Source organism: Cetorhinus maximus, chromosome 8 (assembly GCF_964194155.1).
Source record: "Cetorhinus maximus chromosome 8, sCetMax3.hap1.1, whole genome shotgun sequence".
NCBI lineage: Eukaryota > Metazoa > Chordata > Chondrichthyes > Lamniformes > Cetorhinidae > Cetorhinus > Cetorhinus maximus.
The window spans coordinates 48,519,255-48,541,267 of NC_135886.1; the positions used below are offsets into that span (position 1 = coordinate 48,519,255).

Sequence of the window (22,013 nt, forward strand, 5' to 3'; positions counted from 1 at the left end):
ATTTACATTCTAGATCATTGTCATTTTTGAGATCTACATGAAACCCGAGGATGTTTGCCCATCACTCTCATCAAGGTGAGCCCCTTACCTGGTTAAGCCCAACCGTGACATCACAGAGCATGGCTCACCCTCACACTGAGCATAATAGTGAGATCAGAAAACGCAATAGGTTAGAATTTCAGTATATTTGAGAGAGGAGGCGGCACGCTCAGCTTAAGTGAAGGAAATTGAGCTGCACAGACTGATACTAACTGGCTGATCTATCTCAGAGTGAGGGTGGTCTGCTAAAGATCTGAACAGGTATACTTTACATTCAACATTTACATTACTTTACAACAGCAATGTCATCAACCAGTAGATTAGACAGAAAGCGGCCGTCATTGAATGGTTTGTCTCGACACGGTTGCCTTGTATTGTAATTTGTGAATGTCCGAACAAGCAATACGATTAATGTAACAGACCAAGTAATACTGATCACAGTAGGGTGGATTAGTTGAAGTTGCTATCACTAGTAGATCTTCAATATTGTTGCTCATATTGAGTCCTGGAACTTGGTTACTGATGGTTACATTTGAGATTATCTTGAGGTTGGGCAAAAATAATCAATGTTTGCTAGGCCCACTGTAATGTCCCAGATAGATGTTTACCTCCTGCTACCTCCATGTACAGAATAGAGCTTAATGGAAATGGCTCATCTCACAGAGCCTTTCTCTCAGCCAAGACTTGTTGAAAAGCCTCAGCTGCAACAACACATATTGCCCAGCAAAAATTTGATTCAGTTCCAACTAAGGTCCATACCAACACCGCCTGGCTCCCCTGACTCTGGCACCAAGCCAGCATCAGTGTATCCTGATCAATGGGATCCAGCATCACCAATGATCTGGAGTGTCCAGCTCTGCAGTGGTCCACACCCAAGAGACGCAAACACTGTTTCAGAAAGACATTGGGGCATTGGAATCATCCTCCACCAAGAGCAGGGGGCAGAGAGAAGGCAAACATTCCCATCGCTGCACATCGTCCTTAGGCCCTGTTCTCTGGCTTGTAACCACATGGGAACCAGCTTCTACATCCTAGCTCATTCTGTCATTGTGACCCTAAATGAAACCCAAGGGTGTTTGCCTGACACTTTCATCAAGATGAGGTCCCCTTAGCTGGTTGAGTCAAGCCATGATATCACAGAACCGCCTGACCCTCACACTGAGCATCACAATGAGATCAGGCATCACAATGAGATCAGACATCACAATAGGTTCGTAACCACAATCCAGTTTGAGAGAAAAAAATGGAACTGAATAGGCTGTTGCTAATTGGCTGATCTATCTAGAGTGAAGGTGGTCAGCTGGAGGAACTGTAACAAGTTTACTTTGTGAGTGTGACAAATGGCAATGTCATCCACCAGTAGATTAGACAGAAAGCTGCAGACATTGAATGGTTTGTCGCTACATGGTTACTTTATACTGTAGTTTGTGAATGTCATAATGATCAATATGATCAGTATAACAGACCCAGCAATATTGATAATAGGGCAGTTTAGTTTAAGTTGTTGTTGCTAGTAAGTCTTCAATATTGTTGATCATAGATAGTTGGCTCTTGGAATCTTGTTACTAATGGTTACACAATCCATTCTCAGGTACTTCTGTTGTCCTTCACCAATTGGCTGTTACTAATCATTGAATTTGGTGCTCACTCCCTGTTCAGTAAATGTATACAACTACTTACATCATTAGTAGACCTCCCATGGCACTGCTGATGTCAGTCCGAAATGTGGGCAATAGTTACCAGTCTTTACTGGGCCCTATGCTAAAGTCCAAGGAAGGCATTTACCCATCCCCTCCCGCTACCTGCATGTACATAATAAAGCTTAACCAAACTGGTTCATTGGCCGTGGTCATTCTCTTGGGCAATAACTTATTGAAAATCCTCAACGTAAACAGCATGCAAAGCGCTGTTGGAATTGGATTCAGCTCAATGAAAGAACCCCACCCCCCCCACCCCCAACCAATCAACTCCGCCCACCTCATTGATGCCAACTCAGTATCATTGAGTCCTGATCAATGGTATCTGGCAACATCGACGGCTGGAGCATTCAGCTCCATTCCCCATCACTGCTCATTGCTCTTGGGCCGTCTTCTCTGGTTGGTGAACACTTGGGAACCACGTTTTACATTCCAAATCATTCTGTCATTGTGACCTAAAGGATGATGCTCTTGAACTGGATGAGGCAAACCGTGACATCATAAGAGTCTCACCCTCACACTGAGCATCACAGTGACATCAGACATCACAAAAGCGGCTTCCAAGCTACGGAGATCTTCACCCTGCACGACTCCCGCAAAGGTGGTTATTTCGACGTGACGTTCAAGCAAGTGGCAGACTGCGTCCGGCTCCTGAGGGTGTTCGAGGAGAAGAGAGACCTGCCGGAGATGAAGATCCTGACGGCGGAGCCGCACTTTTCTCTGCCGTTGCAACGGGAACGTGAGGTGATGGTGCATGTGTACAACCCCTTCGTCCCTGTCGCCGACGTGGTCACCTTCCTCACCAGGTACTTCGATAAGGTGGGGAGCGGCACTGAGATTCGAGACGACTTGGGGATCTGGACAGGCAAACGCCTGTTTAAGGTCACGCTAAAGACCGATGGTAAGGGAGCCATTTTCCACCCTCCTTCCAGTTTCGCTATCGGGGGAAACCGTGGCTACCTGGTCTACGCTGGGCAACCCAAGCATTGTCGCTCATGCGGCAAGGCTGGTCATGTGGCGGCCAACTGCAGCGCCTCCCTCTGCAAGATCTGCAAACAGGAAGGGCACCAGACAAAAGACTGCAAACAGGCCAAGTGCTGCAACCTGTGTGGCGAGGCAAGTCACCTCTACAGGACCTGCCCCAAACGCTGCCGTACTTACGCACAGGCAGCCAAAGCCGACCACGGGGAAGCAGAAGAAATGTTCCGTGTCACTCCAACCACCAAGGCCCCCAGGGAGCTCAACGGGACAAAGGAGGACACAGAGAGAGACAAGGTGGAGAAAGAGATTGAGGCAACAGAGAGCCAATCAACAGCACTACCCCCTGAACCTTCCAGCCCTCAGGACAGCGAATCAATGGAGGAGGAGGCAGCAGTGGAAAAGCAGCAGGGGGAGTGGCGGACGGTGAAGAACAAGAAAAGTAAGAGGGAGCGAAGAAGAAGCAAAGGCGTTTCCCAGAGAAGCGGCAAGAGGCGTCTCCCATCCGACACGGATGACAAGGGCAGCAGCTCTTCGGATGATGAAGTGCCAGAGCGGCACCGACAGAAGAGGCGGCAAAGCTCCAGGGCGTTGGAGGACGAGACACCCGAGCTCCAGAAAATTGGAGACAACAATGAGACCAGCGCACCCCAACTTTGCCTGCAACCTGAGGAGGCCAGTGCACCACAGCCCCTGGAATCTGGGAGCAGTGAGGCAATCATCGCACCCCAGCTCCAGGAAGCCGGGAACAGCAACCCCCCAGAGGGGGTGAGTTTTGGAGAAGCTTCTCCAGCAAAGGTCATCTCAAAACTCGCTCACCACGTGAACCTCCAGATGCCACTGGAGCAGAACACGGCCAAGGAGATCTACCTCAGCCCATCCAAAGTGAAGGAATTTGAGCTCACTACGGGTATGAAGGAGCAGACTAAAGGTCTGGGACTCTCAGAGACAGTGGGTTTGGTAGGAGAATAAATGCTTTAATATGGGTTTAAAGATTGTATCCATAAATGTGCGTAGCATTAAATCTACTACGCGATGTGTTGCGACCTTGGACTACCTAGCCAAGGTCAAAGCTGACCTGTTGTTTCTGCAGGAGTGTGCGATACCGCACCTCAGCTCCTACAGGCAATGGTCACGATGGTGGTCCCACGGGCCATCGATCTGGTCGGGCGGAAACGACTCTCGTTCCTCCGGCCTGGGTATTCTGCTGCGGGGAGGCAACTTCACCGTCTCCGAGGTCAAGGAGGTGGTGGGCGGGCGACTCCTGGTAGCAGACGTAATGTACAAGAACGCTCCACTCCGGTTAATTAACGTGTACGGCCCGGCACAAGGGGCTGAGCGGCTGGAGGTTTTTCAGCAGCTCCCACTGCTGCTGGCGACCTCCAGGCCGGTCATTCTGGGCGGGGACTTCAACTGCATCATCGATGCGGCTGGACGATCCGGCAGGGCCGGAAGCAGATTGGACGCTACGTCCAGATCCCTGATGGAAACAGTTAAGGATGCCAAGCTGCACGACGTCTTCAGCAACCCTGCAGACGGAGCGCAGCGTAGATACACCTGGTCGCGGCCAGACGGGTCCATTCGTTCCAGGATAGACTTCCTGTTTGTGTCCCGTGCATTCACAGTCAGATCCACCGACGTCAAGCCGGTGTTCTTCTCTGACCACTGCCTCCTACTGGCGGACTGCCACTTGGAGGAAGACCTGAGGGTGGGCAGGGGGGCATGGAAGCTAAATGTGCAACTGCTGACCCCAGAGAACATTGAGGAGCTCAAGAGGGATTACAAAGGTTGGAGAACCGTGAAACCCCTCTTTGAGTCCCTGACACACTGGTGGGAAGTGATCAAGGGAAGCATCAAGAGGTTTTTCATCCGCAAAGGCACCCAGAAAGCTAGAAAGGAACAGAGGGAAATGTCCCGACTCCAGGAAAAGATGCAGAATCTGCTCCGGCTGCAGTCGATGGGGGTCGATGTCAAGGAGGAGCTCCAAGAGGTGAAGGGCCAGCAAGCCTCGCACTTTGCCTCGGAGGCCTCCAAGATCATCTTCCGTTCCAGAGTCCGCTCCGTGGAGCAGGATGAGACGTGCTCACGTTTCTTCTTCCAAAAGGTACACAGAGAGCGCTCTGTGATCAGCAGCCTGAAGGAAGAAGACGGCTCAGTAAAGTCATCACGGTCCGACATTCTGAGGATCAGCAAATCCTTTTATGCCGGTCTGTATGACGTGAAGCCCACGGACAGCACGGCCTCCCAGTCCTTCCTGTCCTCTATCACGGAGGTCTTAGACCACAGTACGCGGGAGAGCCTAGACAAACCGCTAACTCCTGACGAACTGACTAAGGCCCTCGAGTCCTTCGAGAAGAGTAAAACCCCCGGAAGCGACGGCCTGCCGGCGGAGTTGTATTCGGCTCTGTGGGACTTGATCGGCCCAGACCTGCTAGAAGTGTACGAGAGTATGCTCCTGGCCGGCAGCATGTCAGAATCCATGAGGAAAGGCATCATCACCCTCATCTACAAGCACAAGGGGGAAAGGGAGGAAATTAGAAATTGGCGACCCATTTCACTGTTGAATGTGGACTATAAGATTCTGTCCAAGGTCATCGCCAACCGGGTCAAATCCGCTCTGGAATTGGTGATTCACCCTGACCAGACCTGCTCTGTGCCAGGCAGGAAGATCTCTGACAGCCTGGCGCTGCTCAGGGATACGATTGCCTATGTACAGGACAGGGGTGTGGATACCTGCCTCATCAGCTTGGATCAGGAGAAGGCCTTTGACAGAATATCGCACACCTACATGGGGGATGTGCTCTCCAAAATGGGCTTTGGGGAGGGAATTCGAAATTGGATCCAACTGCTCTACACTAACATCAGTAGCGCAGTCTCAATCAATGGGTGGGAAACAGATAGCTTTCCGATTAAATCTGGAGTCAGGCAGGGCTGTCCTCTCTCGCCTGTCCTTTTCGTGTGCTGCATAGAACCCTTTGCCGAGTCCATCAGGAAGGATCCGGGCGTAAGAGGAGTGACGATCCCAGGCAGTGGAGGCACTCAGGTAAAAGCCTCCCTGTACATGGACGACGTCGCCGTCTTCTGCTCGGATCCGCTGTCGGTGCGCAGACTGATGCACGTCTGCGACCAGTTCGAACTGGCCTCGGGAGCCAAGGTAAATCGTGGGAAGAGCGAGGCCATGTTCTTTGGGAACTGGGCTGACCGATCCTTTGTCCCCTTCACTGTCAGGGCTGACGGCCTGAAGGTGCTGGGGATATGGTTCGGAGGGACCGGGGCATGCGTTAGAAACTGGAAGGAGCGAGTGGCTATGGTGAAAAGGAAACTGGGCATGTGGGAGCGACGCTCCCTCTCCATTGCGGGTAAGAACCTGGTCATCAGGTGTGAGGTACTCTCGCTGTTGCTGTACGTGGCGCAGGTCTGGCCCATTCCACGCTCCTGCGCGATGGCGATCACTCGAGCCATCTTCCGCTTTATCTGGAGGTCGAAAATGGATCGTGTCTGCAGGGACGCGATGTACAAGCCTCTAGATAAAGGGGGAAAAAACGTGCCCAACATCGCCCTCATACTGATGGCCACCTTTGTGTGTGGCTGCATCAAGCGGTGCGTAGAACCTCAGTACGCAAACACCAAGTGTCACTACGTGCTGAGGTTCTACCTGTCCCCGGTGTTGCGAAGGATGGGTCTGGCCACGCTGCCGCGGAACGCTCCAAGTAGTTGGACCGTGCCGTACCACCTGTCCCTGGTGGAAAAATTTATGCAGAAAAACACCTTTGACCACAAGTCCATCAGGCAGTGGTCAGCACGTAACGTCCTAGAGGCCCTGAGGGATAAGGAGAGGGTGGACCCTGTGGGATGGTTCCCCGAGCAGACTGTCAAAGTCATTTGGCAGAATGCCTCATCGCCAGAACTTTCCAACAAGCACCAAGACGTAGCTTGGCTGGTGGTGAGAAAGGCCCTCCCCGTCAGATCCTTCCTACACGCCAGGAGTCTCACCCCCTCTGCACGATGCCCTCGAGGTGGCTGTGGTGGGGAAGAGACCGTTGTTCACCTCCTTGTGGATTGTGCCTTTGCAAAGAAAGTCTGGAGAGAGATGCAGTGGTTGCTGTCGAGGTTCATCCCGAGCAGTTCTGTGACACAGGACTCTGTGCTCTACGGGCTGTTCCCAGGGACACACACCGAGACAAACATCGACTGCAGCTGGAGGATCATCAACTCGGTGAAAGAGGCGCTTTGGACTGCCCGAAACTTGTTGGTCTTCCAGCACAAAGAGTTGTCCCCGACCGATTGTTGCGGACTGGCACAATCCAAAGTCCAGGACTACGTGCTGAGGGACGCACTAAAGCTTGGGGCAGCTGCCGCAAAGGCGCAATGGGGAAGGGTCGCTGTCTAAGACCTTTCTACCACAGCGCACCGAGAGACTGGGAACTGTTTAGAGCCCCTCGGGCTGTACAGATCAAAATGAAAGGCTGTAAATGATTGTAATATTGTTTGTACTGATGCACCTGGTGATACATTTTGTAAAAGTTTAACCTGGATTGTACCCTTGTAATGTTGTTTTTGAAATGGTTTTGAATGTGATTGAAGATTTTTTATGAATAAAGTATATTTTTACAATAAAAAAAAAATCACAAAAGCTTTGTAAACTGGGTTAATTTGAGGCTAAAGGCTGCACAACCAGTTTTAGTGACAGAAATGGAACTGCACTGACTCTTATTCTCTGGCTGATCCCTTTTAGAGTGAATGTGGATATGCAGATGGTCTGAACAGCTTTACTTTGTGAACAGAGCACGCACAATGGAAATATGGCTCACCAGCTGGCAATCCGAAAGTTGTTGCTGCATCAAGTTTGTTTATACATGTAGCTGAGAGCCTTCCTATTGAGACCACTGATTGGTGTTGAGTGTAGTTTTGCGATAGAATGAATGACTAAATAAGAACAGAGGCTGAGGGTGGGAATGACAAGTGGATAATCAGCTTCTCAAACTATCCACCAGCACAGAGTTCAGGGTTAAGACTTGAAGAATGAAGGGTGGGGAGTTGAAGAAATTCTTCACACAGGTGGAGAGAACTGGTGGCTATTAAGACAAAAAATGTAAAATGGTTCAAAGTAGTCAGCTGTCCAATTCCAGAAGCGATAGAGCCTAAGAACATAAGAAATAGGAACAGACGACCATTCAGCCCCTCAAGCCTACACCTCATTCAATAAGATCATAGCTGATCTTCTTACATTTCAATTTCCACATTTTCATCTAACCCCGATAACTTTTGATTCCCTTGCCTAACAAGAGTCTATCTACCTCTGCCTTAAAAATATTCAATGACCTCGCCTCCACCACCTTCTGAGGCAGAGTTCCAAAGTTGCACAACCCTTAGAAAAAATTTCTCCTCATCTCTGTCCTAAAAGGGCGACCCCTAATTTTAAAATAGTGCCCCCTAGTTCTGGACACGAGAAAACATCCTTTCAATGTCCACCTTGTCAAGGCCATTCAGGATCTTATACACTTCAATCAAATCACCCCTCACTCTTCTAAACTCGTTTAAAGCCCAGTCTGTCCAACCTTTCCTCATAAGACAACCCACTCATTCCAGGTATCAATCTAGCTAACCTCCTTTGAACCGCCTCCGATGCATTACATCCTTCCTTAAATAAGGAACTCTAATACTAATAAGCCTCTAATACTAATCTGGCAACAGTAATATTACAAGAAAAAAATTGATTGTTTATTGCACTTATGATAAAAACGTTTGCAATTCAAAATCACATTTTCAGAAGGCTCCCAGTGCAGGGGCAATTACCCAAAGGAAGTTTGAACTTCCTGGGCAATTGCCATGCAATCCTTACCTGAGAACTTCCAGGGGTTTTGGGGGGCGTTCCCCAGTGCATCTTTGGGGTACCCTCCAGATACACTGCCCTGGATCGCAGAAATTACAACCCATCTTTGCATCCAAGGTCTCCTGGTGCCACCAACAGGCAAACAATGTCACTGCACTTTGAGGCTTGCTCCTGCTCAATTGGGCGTGAAGCACAATGAAAGGTTCCAAAGCATGCTGGAGAAATCCAGGTCAGTCTGATTTTCATTTTCCTGATACTAGCATGTGTGCTGCTCCTGGATTAAACCCAGGGAGTCCAGAATCAGGTCTGTAACAGCCCAGTTTAGGAACTCAAGTACATGCAAGGGTGTGCCTGGTCTGTGAACCTGCTAGAACCACAGAGTTTACCAACAGGTAACAAATACTGAGCATCCTTGTTCTCACGGTCACCTCCCATTTAGAAAACAGCTACCTAGCAGAGTGATCAGCTTTCACATTGTCGAGCATTATTTGCATCCTGGTTACCCGCAAATTGCATTTATATACCTTTAATATTTGACACCAAACTACATTGGGGAATATTGACAGGTGACCAAAAGCTTGGTCACATAGGCTTTAAAAAGCATCTAAAAGGATGTAGAGATGCTTAGGAAGGATATTCCGGAGCTTTGGGCCTAGACAGCTGAAGGCACAACCACGAATCATGGAACAATTAAAATTGCGAGGTGCAGAAGGGCTGAATTGGAAGAGCATAGAGAATTGTTGGACTGGGAGAGGATAGAGGAAGAGGGTGAGACCATGAGATTTATAAACATTAGAATTTTAAAATTCTGATGTTGCTGGCCTGGGAACACATGTAGGTCAGCAACACATCAGTGGTGGGTGAATAGGACTTGGAATAAGTTACAATATGGGCAGCAGTTTTGGATGAGCTCAAGTTTCCAGTGGGAGGCCAGCCAGTAGAGCACTGGATGAGTCAATTCTAGAGTTGGCAAGGGTACAGATGAGCTGAGGCAGGTATGTTGACAGGTAATGTTACACATGTAGAATGTGGTGGTTTTATTGTTGAGTGGATATGGGATTTGCTAATTTCAAGGTTGCAAACAACTGGTTGGTGTCAGTGGCTAGGAGACAATGTGGCAGGGATTGAAAGTCTTCCCAATATTTAGTTGGAGGAAATTTCTACTCATTCAGGAAAAACCATTCCAGGCGATTCTCTGGCTCTGAACGGAGACAAGGGAATCAAATTAGTTGATGGCAGTCCCAACCTGCCAGAGAATTGTAAATAACTGGTGTGGTGAACCCTGTAGTGACTGAAATGATCAAAAAGGATAAGGAATATTTTACCAGTCTGTCAGATATTGTTTCAATGCTGCTGCAGGGGTGGAAGCCTGGTTGGAAGGTTAAAACATTAAGCTGCAGGAAAGATGGGCAGAGATTTAGAAACACCACATTCAAGGACTGAGGAGAAAGGGATGGGACAAGAGGGATCAAGGTTCAGTGTTTTTTTTTGAGTGCAACAGCAAATTGTCTGTAGATGGTGTTGACTCAAGTTACTGCGGCCCCTGATGGAATGTCTCTAAAACACCATTTGCCAGGCATCCAAAGCACATCTGCCTCAGGAGGTCCAATACTAGTGCCAGATGACAGCAGCCTCTGCACAAGGCTCATTTAAACTTAGTTTAAGGATCAAGTGGAATAGCTCATCAGCACTACCTGTTAACTTTTAATTCTCCCTTATAGCCTTCTCCTTGGCTTTAGATGGCCAGCTCCTGAGGGGCCAGAAAACGGGTGCACATCAAGGTAGCCAGCAGCCATAATTTTTTAACCTGTGAATCCCAACAATTTAAATGAGCTACAAATATTTAATCTTCCTTAGAACTGAGAGCATGATCAAAAGGGTGTTCAACATTCTCATTGGGCCAGCAAAACTCAACTGCGTCCTCAGGGGTCACTGCTTAACCAGCAGTGGGAACTGTAATTGGTTTTACCCTGATACCCACAAATACTGTACCACCTCAGGCATCACCCCATGGGATCAACTCAATATGAAAAAAATAACTACAAAAGAACATTCACTTCCCCCTATCCGCCAGACTGTTACTCTGTTCACTGATGTACTTCAGGGAAGGGAATCAGTCACACCTAGACTGATCAGACCCGTGCAAATGGAATTCAATCTATAATTGTCAGGTAGTGCATTTGGGGAGAACAAAGGAACATACAATCAACAGATCATATTCTGAAAGGGAGGCACAGAGGCCTTGGAGTGTATTTCTACACACCCAAAGTAGCAGGGCAGGTAGACAAGGCGGTCAAACGATGAGATACTTTCCTGTATTGACTGAGGCTCAGAATAAGAGCAGGGAGGTTATACTAGAATTGCATAACACTAAATTGGACTGTACCGTGTACAGTTCTGATCACTAACTCTTGAGGGATCAAATCTTGCCTGTAATCTGTAAATCTTGCCAGAGGCTGCTGTCATCTGGCACTAGTATTGGACCTCCTGAGGCAGATGTGCTTTGGATGCCTGGCAAATGGTGTTTGAGAGACTTTCCATCAGAGATTCAAAAGGCTGCTGCCAGGAAGGGAATATAGCTGAGGGGAGGTTGCATAGGCTGAGTTGCATTCTTTTAAACAGGATGCTATAGGGGTATTTAATTGAGGCCTAGATAGAGTGTGATTGCACTGGAGGGGGTGCAGAGAAGATTCACCAGAATGTTGCCTGGGATGAAACATTTAAGTTATGAAGAGAGGCTGGATAGACTTGGGCTATTTTCATTGAAGCAGAGAAGACTGAGGAGCGACCTGATCGAGGTGTACAAGATTATGAGGGGCATGGACAGGAACCAGCTGTTCCCCTTAATTGAAGGGTCAGTCACAAGGGGACATAAGTTCAAGGTGAGGGGCAGGAGGTTTAGGGGGGATGTGAGGAAAAACTTATTTTACTCAGAGGGTGGTGACAGTCTGGAATGCGCTGCCTGGGAGGGCAGTGGAGGCGGGTTGCCTCACATCCTTTAAAAAAGAACCTGGATGAGCACTTGGCACGTCATAACATTCAAGGCTGTGAGCCAAGTGCTGGTAAATGGGATTAGATAGGTAGGTCAGGTGTTTCTCACGTGTCCATGCAGACTCGATGGGCTGAAGGGCCTCTTCTGCACAGAGATTCTGAGAGTGAATAGGAAGGACCCATTTGCATTAGCAGTCAGTAACAAGGGGGCATAACTTTCAAATAATTGGTGGAAGGATTAAAGGAGGAGTAATTTTTTCACCTAGAGGGTAGTGGGTGTCTGGAACTTTCTGCTGGAAAGGGTGGTAGAGGCAGAAACCCTCATCACATTTAACCTACAGAGCTAGACTAAAAGCTAGCAGTTGGAACTAAATTTAGCCGTTTCCAGCAAGCATGGACATGGGCTGAATGGCCTTCTGTGCCATACATCTATTTCTACCTACATGTGACTCCAGCCATGTTACATAGAACCCTCAATATCCAGCCTAGCCTTTGCACAACTACTGTCTTCAAGTCAATCAAGGCACAACAAAACTCAATCACCCATAGCTAGAGAAACTTGGTTATACTGGTAATTTCCTCAGTGCCTCATGATTAATTCAAGATTTAAGCAAAGTTAACTTCAAGGTTATGAGGATTAGGCTCTTCAAGTGCTACAGGTGCTCTACATGGCATGAGATTGAGCCAGAGACTGGAAAATGGCAGGCTTGATAGAAGCCAATCTCATTAAACATAAACATTAGCTCTGAGCAGCAACTGAAGCTGGTCAGTGACTTCCTGTATATACAATGAATGGCTAGAGGCTCATTTGCTAGATACACTTTTTAGACTGCCTGAAGTCTAGCACTGCAGGCCAGAGACCTGGCTTCACAGATCATATCACCCTGGACTGAAACCTGGACAAATAACAGTGCAGCCAGGACTCTGAAATAAAAACCTTACCAGCTTCATGATCAGAATTTACAAACTGCTATGAAGTGATTTCTCCCAACTGAACAGCAAGGCACCAAATGCTGAAAAACATTTTATTTAAAATATACAACAGCACAGAGCACTCAGTAGAGGCGCTGAGGCTTGCCCATACTGCTCTTGATGTATAGGGCACGCACATTCTGCCAGTTCTTCTTCAGCAGTGAAACCAGGAAGTTGATGGCCAAATGAATGTTGTAGACCAGTTCCTCTTCAGTCATTTTAATGTGGCCCACTGCAACTGCCAAGCACAGGACCTGGGAAGGGAGAAAACATGATTAATTTCTATCAGCGGTTCAGACTGATCAATTCCCAAACCACCAGCATAGCTCCAAGCCAGGTTTCATTTTAAAGTTAAGCCCAGGCAAGCAACATTCAAGTAGACATGTGACTGAAATGCTATGTTCCCCAAAGCTACTGAATTACTGACCACTACATTTTCCATAGCCTTCAGTCACCAACTCAAGGTGGTCAACACCAAAGTTGTGGCCTGCTGGGGTATGCACCAGTGCTGTGCATTTGATTACTAACATCACTCGCATGGCATGGTTCACCACTTCCAATCCAAAGCCTCCCAGTCACCACCTCTCCTGCCTTGCCGCAATCACCATTTCTCTCCCAGAACCTGCAGCAAGGCAGTTCAAGGGGGAAACGGTTAGTCAGGAAAGGCAGTCAGCTAGAGGCAGGAGACAAGTTAAGATTTGTTATTAAGACTTGGCAATGTCAAGCATATAGTGTAAAAATTGTTATTCCACACATCAACACCAATAAAACATTTGTTTCCAATGACAAGAAAATGGATAATTTTGTTTTATGCCTGAAGGAATAAATATGCTTAAGATACCAAAAGGCTACTCAAAGTTTTGCAGTATTAATTTTTTAATTGATTTCATAACAAATGAATATCTTAAGTGCAGTGTTAATTATCCCTTGTTTTAATATTCTCTTCCATACCTATGGCAACTTTTAAAAATATTAATATAATGTAGATTGCTATCAATTGGTGCACTCGCCATGGCAACACCTCTACCAGAGTCCCACTTGCCAACCAATCAGCACTCAGTATAAATTGCTTTCCCCTTATATTGGCATTCTTGCAAACTGTCCTGATGAGTGCAAAACAAAGCTTCAACATCTCTTTTTCAGCAATACCCAAGTTCTATGCTACCAAACAACTATAATGTAGATGTTTTTGTTTCCACTGTCAGCACACATTATCCTGATGTTGGTGCACATAAAATTCACTTTGTACATGGATGGAAAAATTAGAGGCAGTATTGGTCATTGCCCCTTCACATTTACAACTAGCCACATATTTGCTGCAGCCAGCACACCACTAATATGAAAATGCCATTACAGATTATTTGGTTCTTTAAACTTCCAGGTATTGTCAAACCAGTTAGCATTAGCCTTTACAGTAAAGTGTCCAAATGCCCCACTATATCACATCCATTTTCCTTCCTAATCACTTACTGTACCTGCATATTAACATTTGTGATCCATGTACCAGGAAACCCAGATCCCTCCTTAGAGTTTCTGCAATCTCTCTCCATTTAAGTATACCACTTTCTATTCTTCCTATCAAAGTGGATGTTCACATTTTCCCACACTATACGCCACTTGCCAAATGTTTACCTACTCAGTCTATAAAGGAATATAGAAAGCAAAGAAAGCAAGTTGTCAAGAGGACAACCTGACTTTGTGCCATCAGCAATTTTAGCGACCATAAATTCATTCCCTTCAAGTCATTGATATAGATTGTGAATAGTTGAAGCCCCAGCATTGATCCCTGTGACACTTGCAGCTTGACAACTTGAAAATGATCTACTATTTCCTGAACGCTAACAAATCCTCTTTATCCATGCTAATGCATAACCCACAATTGTGTAATAACCTTTGTGGGACCTTACCAAATGTCTTTCGAAAATCCAAGTACATCACATCTACAGGACCCCTTTGTTGCTTCCTCCAAGAATATATTAGTCAAACATTATTTCCTTTTCATAAAACCATATTGACTCTGCCTTATAGGGCATTTAGAAAATCACAATACTATTACCTCCTTAATAGTGGCTCTAGCATTTCCCCTATACTAGATGTTAGGCTAACTGGTCCATAGCTTCCTGTTTCCCTCCTTTCTGGAAGAAGTGTTGTATTTGAGGTTTTCCAATCCACTGGGACCTTTCCAGGATCTCACCAATACTGTTACCGGGAATGCTATTTCATTACTGGTGAAATCTATGAAATATACACAATTCAAACTTTCCATGGCAATACAATCAAAAGACCTCTGTATAGATCATTCACAGCCATAAGCCTGATCCCCACTTAACAGGGAACTGAATCTTGATCAGATTGGATTCCTCTGACTGGTTCCATTAACAGTTACATGCAAGCAACTTAACTTTAACCACCACCAGAGTAAATACACACCTTTTTCATCTGGAACTTGATGGTCGATTTGACTTCATCCACTTTGGTTAGCATGTTCTCATTGTGAGTGAGGAGAGAGGGGAATTTGCCAGCCTTGTTCAGACCAGGACCCAGAATACGAGGAATCTGCTTAATAAGGGACTCTGAGGCAAGGAAAGCATCATACTTCTTTGCTGCAAAGTATTCAGAATTGAAGTGTTTAGAATTATAGAATAGTACAGCAAAAGGAGGCCATTCACCCAAGTCTGTACCAACTCATCCAGTTGGTCCCACTCCTACTTTTTCCTATTTCACCATATTTCTTCCCTTCACGTATTTATATCCAATTTTCATTTGACAGCTACTACTGAATCCACATCTACCACCTAAGGCAGCAGTTCACCATCACCTCCTTGAGGGCAATTAGGGATGAGTAGTAAATGCTGGCCTTGCCACTGACACTCATCCATCAATGAAAATCATTATCTATATGGATGCACTGTTTACAACTGTTACAGTAGCTGTGATCAAATGACACTGCTTTGCAAACAGATAGGCAGCAATTGAAGGAGATGGGCTGTAAATACTTGGGAGCTGAAAACCTACTATGCATTGTTTGTATCTCAATGTTTTAATACAAGTGTACAGATGAACAAAGTAATATTCTAACCAGCTGCAGCTCTGTCAGATTGAAACTATTTAGAGCACAGATTAAACACTGGAACATCTCACTAAAACCTTTTCAGTGCTCACAAGTTGGAAGTGTTTTCCCTGGTTAAACAAACAATTCAACTCTAGCTCAAACACCTAAAGAAATGATACTTTTCAGATTATAGAATTATGTAGTTAGAAGGCATAGCATGAGCCACTCAGCAGAAAAGCTGCTTGTGTCCTCTGAAAAAACAGAAAACAGTACAAAGCTGAGACAAAACAAAGATAATGACGACAAAGACAGTGCTCTGAGTCTTCCGTCACCCTCTGACCTACAAGTGTCTGGCAGGAGTTAACAAGTGGCACCCAGCATGAGATGACCTAAAAAAATGACCTCAGCTAAGTGATAATGGGGAGGTGACAACTTTGGTACCTGTCCTTTGGTCACTGGCCAGAGCTGTTCAGACAAGTGATCAACATAAACCAGTCCTAGAAATATTAAATGGATGCTCAGGGGTATAAGGGGAAGTCCTAGTCAGGCATAAATAGATAAATAAAGGATCTATGATCTTGACCACATTTTTTGCATAATGTGACTCCCAAACTCACCTAAACATTACACACCCTCAAAGCCATATCAGTAGTTTAAATGAGTGAAGAAAGTTGTCAGCATAACCAAATCTTTCTGGGCTCTGATGAAAGTCATCAGCCTGAAATGTTAACTGTCTCACCACAGATGCTGCCTGACCTGTATTTCCAGCATCCACAGTATTTTGCCTCTGTAACAAAGTATTTTATTTCAGAACACACCAAGTGCTCTTGGATGCTGACAAACTTAGTGACCAGGGAACTGATTTTGACAGTTAGCTACACAGCAACACACCTTAAGATTAGATACTGATAGTCATCATGTAGACCACTAGGATCAATCTCTCAATGCCAGATATGACCTAGCTCAGTGCGTGGCAGGCCTGCCTGCCGCACAACAGGCCAACATTTGATTCATTTCCCCTCTGTTTGGCAGTGCAGCCTTCAACTAAATGTGTCCCAGCAAGTGCTGCTTAGTTTCTGCTTGGAAGGGGAATGGAAGTGCCAAGTAATCTGGAGCTCCTAGCAAACAAATCCACAGCATCCATGAAGGACAACAGTCCCCATATACTGCACCAGGCCTCCTCCAACCAGCCTTCAGCTTAACCAATGCTCACAAACCAAGACCAAAGAAGCCACTTCAATCTTGATCTGCACTGCTTCCAGGCAATCAACAATGCACAGCCCCTCTAAGGACCAATCAAAATGTACATGGCTTCATTAATTAGCATATATGGAAATGTACTCCACTAATATTGCCTCAATTTTAGAATGCACTGCTCAGAATCCAAAACCATAAAGTTCCCTCTATCATCAAATAAGCAATACAGAACTCCTTAGGGACAAGTGTAAAGCAAAGTTAAGCCCAGCATCACCAAATCCCTCAAGAGCAGCATCCTGGATACCCAGGGATGGTTCAATTCTGCAAAGCGCCGTAATGAACACCCTCAAAACTCACCAAGCTTCTTGACCATCTTTTTGTTTTTGTTCAGCTTCTTCAGAGCTTCAATGTCCATGTGAGGCAGGTCAGCGGCCTTTGCCTCATCACAGTGCTGCTGGTCTCCAAGCACGCATATGGAAAACTTAGGCCGAGGGGCGCTCTTTAGCCTAGACAAGCACAGCAGAGAGTCAAACGTCAGGGAAACAGTTGAAATGGAGATCATTCTAGGGGAGCTTCTCAAGTGCCTTACCCTCGATGCTGGCTTCTCAAGTGCTTTATCCACCAGCAACTTACTCCTTACAAATGGTCGGCAGGATTAGCAATATTGCCTCACCTAGCCTCCCCTCATGTTTTAAGACCCAGGGTGGGGGTCCGTCCAAACCCCTTACAGGGCAGAACTACCCATGTTTTTCAGTATCACAAGCTGTACAGGAGGACTTGAATTGTTCACAAACAAATCCAATTCCTATTCTACAGCTTATGCACTGAGAACTGGGTTGAGCAATAAGAAGTCGAACCTGACAGTGCCAGAGAAACGCTTGTCCTTCTGAGGGTCATAGTTCTTCAGACTGATCTGCAGCTCCACAGTCTCCAGGAACCTAAAAAGAAGACACTCCCATCAGTTGTGCAGACCAAATTACATCAACCTACCAGAAATACTTTCAAACCTCCAAGCTTACTCCAACCTCCTAACATTCTTATTTGTTCCTGGGATGTGACAAGGCAGCATTTAGACCATAATACATAGGAGCAGAAATTAGGCCATTCGGCCCATCAAGTCTGCTCCGCCATTCAATCATGGCTGATAAGTTTCTCAACCCCATTCTCCCGCCTTCTCCCCGTAACCTTTGATCCCCTTACCAATCAAGAACCTATCTATCTCAGTCTTAAGTACACTCAATGACCTGGCCTCCACAGCCTTCTGTGGCAATGAATTCCATAGATTCACCACTCTCTATGGACATTCTAAGCCACCATGAGGTCATTAATATTCGACCACAAAGCATGGAATGGAATCACGGGATGCGAATAATGTATCTGTTATCAGGATTTGTAATGACTAGTAAAGTTGATTGAAGGCAATGGCCAAGGTGCCAAGTATTGACACATTGTGTTGACCATTTGTCCATGTAAAGCTGGAAAGAGCAAGTGACATGTGCAGACATCCAGATCTGTTCTTGAACCAGCCTTTAAGGATCCCCTCTAGCACATACACTGTTTTCCCAATAACCAGTGCCCCACAGTGCAAGAATCCCTTTCAGAAAAGAAACATACAAACTTGAAGACAAGGGCAGAAAATCCTTTTCTGCACAAACATCTAACCAGACTGAACTTAATCACTGAGAAATACAACACTGCTCCAAAAACGTTTCAATGTTTATGAAATGCATCATCATGTCTACTTATACCAGATACAAACGATTTATACTCAAGTGCCCATCCTACATTAAGACATTAGGCACTCATGACAGACTTACTTGCGAGGCTTCTGTTGGGATCCCTGAAGGACCTCACGGACAGCTTCGTACAGGGTATCGCGAGATACTTTGCTGCTGCAATACACAAAGAGAAACCACCAGTTAAATCCTCAAGCACACAAATTCATCCATTTAATTTTCACGTGTGCCCTGTCACGTGTAGGCAAGGAGCCTGCCCTTGTATACCAGGTCATTTCACAACAAGTCAATAGGAGTGATCAAAACTCAAGATGGGTCTTTAAAGGATGGTCTTCAAGGTGAGGGGATTTCAGGTCATGGGGTAGGCCATTGAAGCCATCATTTCCAGCAGGGAAACAAAGGAATGGAAAATGAACAAGTGCACATGGAGTTTAGGGAGAGGGGAAGAACTCAAATCTGCAAGTTAGGATAAGGCTAGAGCACAGTGATGTGAATTTGAAACTGGAGGCTTTGGCTATTGGGAGTTAAACCAGGGATAATGGACGAGTGGGATATGATGGAGAGCAGGATATAGTCAAAGATAATCATAAAACACTCACGGCACAGGAAAAGGCTACTTGGCCCATCATGTCTGAACCAACTGAAAAACAAGCCACTCAGCTTAATCCCACTTTCTAGTATTTGGTCTGTAGCACACAGATAACAGCACTTGAGGTGCTTATCCAGGCACCTTATAATTAAGTTGCGGGTTACTGCCTCTATTACCCTTTCAGGCCATTCAGTCCATTTATCCAGTTCAGCCACTGGATTAAAACAGAAAATGCTGGAAAAACTCAGCAGGTCTGACAGCATCTGTGGAGAGAGCAGCAGTTAACATTTTGAGTCCACACAACTTTTCTTCAGAGCAAGTAGAACAGACTCAAAACATTAACCCTGTTTCTCTCTTTCTCTCCACAGATGCTGTCAGGCCTGCTGAGTTTCCCCAGTATTTTCTGTTTTTATTTCATATTTCCAGCACCCGCAGTATTTTACTTTTCTTTCATCCACTGGATTCAGTTCAGAGCTGATCTGTACCTTAACTCCACCTATTCACCGTTTATCAAATATTCCTCTCCCAGGCCGTTATACATAACAGTGTAACTTAAATCTGGACAACTCCATTTGCAGCTTTACAGGTCAGGAAGGCCTGTGCCACACTTCCCAAGCGCCAGTGTCATTGCGGGTTTAACACTCCTCTCTCTACCTGCGGGAAATGGCACATGCGCACACCCCCTCCCCACAGCGGGCTCAGAGTCACGTGAGCTGCCAGTTAGCCTCCCCGCTGCCCCGATGCCGGAGATTCCCAGTGACGGGAAAATAAACCCGACCGCGCTTCATCGACGGGGACTTTGACATCCCCGCTCCAGCGACTCGTCTTTAAGGTGGTTGTGAGCGCCCTGCCGTTAGCCACTGGTTGGTAAGGTCGATGAAAGTGGCGGATGGCAGTAGATTGTGTCCGAAAGGCCCGGGGCCTGCTCTCATCCTCTCACCTCATCGTGTCAGTAACTCCGGAAAAAGAGGCCGGAGGCCCGGAACTGACCCTTTTTATACCCTTCCCAACCCCACAGAATCTCGCGATGGTGACCGTGACAAGCTTGCATTATTTATTTCTCTATTTTAATTTAAAATAGCGGGTTTGGACTTTTATTTCTCATGTTATAATGAAGAGACCGTTTGATTATAAAATTATTTCTAGCTGTAAATTCTTTTGCTGCTTTATTAGTGCAACAAGTATTCCCGTCCCCCTTCTATGGTCGCCTCTTCAAAAGGGCCGGGGTTGTTTAAATATTGCAGCCAATTGACAGACATTCAAATACTGATTTTTAAATATAAACGGTTTAAATCTAAAGTAGTCTTAACAAATAGTTGAAACGGTTTTCCAGTTTACCTTACAACTACTGAATTTAAATCTTTACTCCTTTATATGTACAGGGCATTAACATGTTAAAATGGCATATCAGCTTTATCCACACTGAGTGCCATGCGCTGCCATATGAACACACTCGACCTCTCCCTCCAACAGCACCGACTCACCCTATCTCTAAGCGGTCCTTGCCCCCAGTTTCATTTTATTCTTCGTCTCATCCGACACTTTAACAAGAAACTTTGTCTCTTTCTTTCAGGTGCAAAGGAACGCAAACTCCAACAACTCATCAACACCAACGCCCATCCAGAACCCTCCACCCCTGCCTGTCCCTCTGACCCCATCCCGTCTTCTATATACCTTGCTATGTATTCACCATACCCCCTGACCTTCCCCTCTCTGATGCTGAACGTTCAGTGCTCAGCAAAGGACTCAGTTTCATACCCATACGCCCTCCCTCAATGAATTCCGGTCTAGCCACGATGCTGAACTCTTCTTCCGCCACCTTCGTCTCCGTGCTCACTTCTTTGGGCAGGATTCCTCCCCAATCTACCTGCGGGAAATGGCACATTTCACATGGCACAAAAGATCCTTTCACCTGCCTCCAATATTCTCCCTCCACCTGGACCCCTCCCTCTGGATTCTTACCTGCTCTTGATTTTTGCATTGAGAATTGTCGGCGTGACATCAGTCATCTCAATTTCTCTGCTCCTCTCACCCACTCTTATATGTCCCCTTCTTAACTTGCCACACTCCGTTCTCTCAGGTCCAACCCTGACTTTGTCATCAAACCTGCTGACAAGGGTGGTGCTGTTGTTGTCTGGCACACTGACCTCTACCTCGCAGAAGCTGAGCGCCAACTCGCAGACACATCCTCCTACCTCCCCCTGGACCATGACCCCACCACCGAATATCAAGCCATTGTTTCCAGGAATGTCACTAACTTCATCTCCTCTGGAGCTCTTTCCTCCACAGCTTCCAACCTCGGACGGCCCGCTTCCACCTCCTACCCAAAATCCACAAACAGGACTGTCCCAGCAGACCAATCGTGTCAGCCTGTTCCTGCCCTTCGGAACTCATTTCTTGCTATCTTGACTCCATTCTCTCTCCCCTCGTCCAGTCGCTTCCCACCTACATCCGCGATTCCTCTGATGCCCTACATCATTTCAACAATTTCTAGTTCCCTGGCCCCAACCGCCTCCTCTTCACCACAGACGTACAATCCCTCTACACCTGCATCCCCCACCAGGATCGTCTGAGGGCTCTCTGCTTCTTCCTTGAACAGAGGCCCGAACAATCCCCATCCACCACCACTCTCCTCCTTCTGGCTGAACTTGTTCTCTCACTGAACAATTTCTCCTTAAACTCGTTTCACTTCCTCCAAATAAAAGGTGTGGCCATGGGTACCCGCATGGGCCCCAGTTATGCCTGTCTCTTTATGGTTTATGTGGAACATTACTTGTTCCAATCCTACTCTGGCCCCCTCCCATAACTCTTTCTCCAGTACATTGATGACTGCTTCGGTGCTGTTTCATGCTCTCGCCTAGACCTGGAAAAATTTATTAATTTTGCTTCCAATTTTCGCCCCTCCATCACTTTCACATGGTCCATCACT

General features: G+C 46.4%; 1 protein-coding gene across 1 annotated transcript; it reads right to left on the minus strand.

Annotated features, from left to right (window-relative positions):
• Positions 1–12,549: 12,549 nt before the first annotated feature.
• Positions 12,550–20,048, minus strand: rpl10a (ribosomal protein L10a). The gene is made up of 6 exons (XM_078546793.1): positions 20,025–20,048; positions 18,577–18,651; positions 17,617–17,697; positions 17,117–17,265; positions 14,941–15,113; positions 12,550–12,764 (listed from the first exon to the last, which is right to left on the minus strand). Exons 1-6 carry the CDS (start codon positions 20,027–20,029, stop codon positions 12,594–12,596), a joined length of 654 nt encoding a protein of 217 aa, XP_078402919.1. The 5' UTR covers positions 20,030–20,048; the 3' UTR covers positions 12,550–12,593.
• Positions 20,049–22,013: the final 1,965 nt, after the last annotated feature.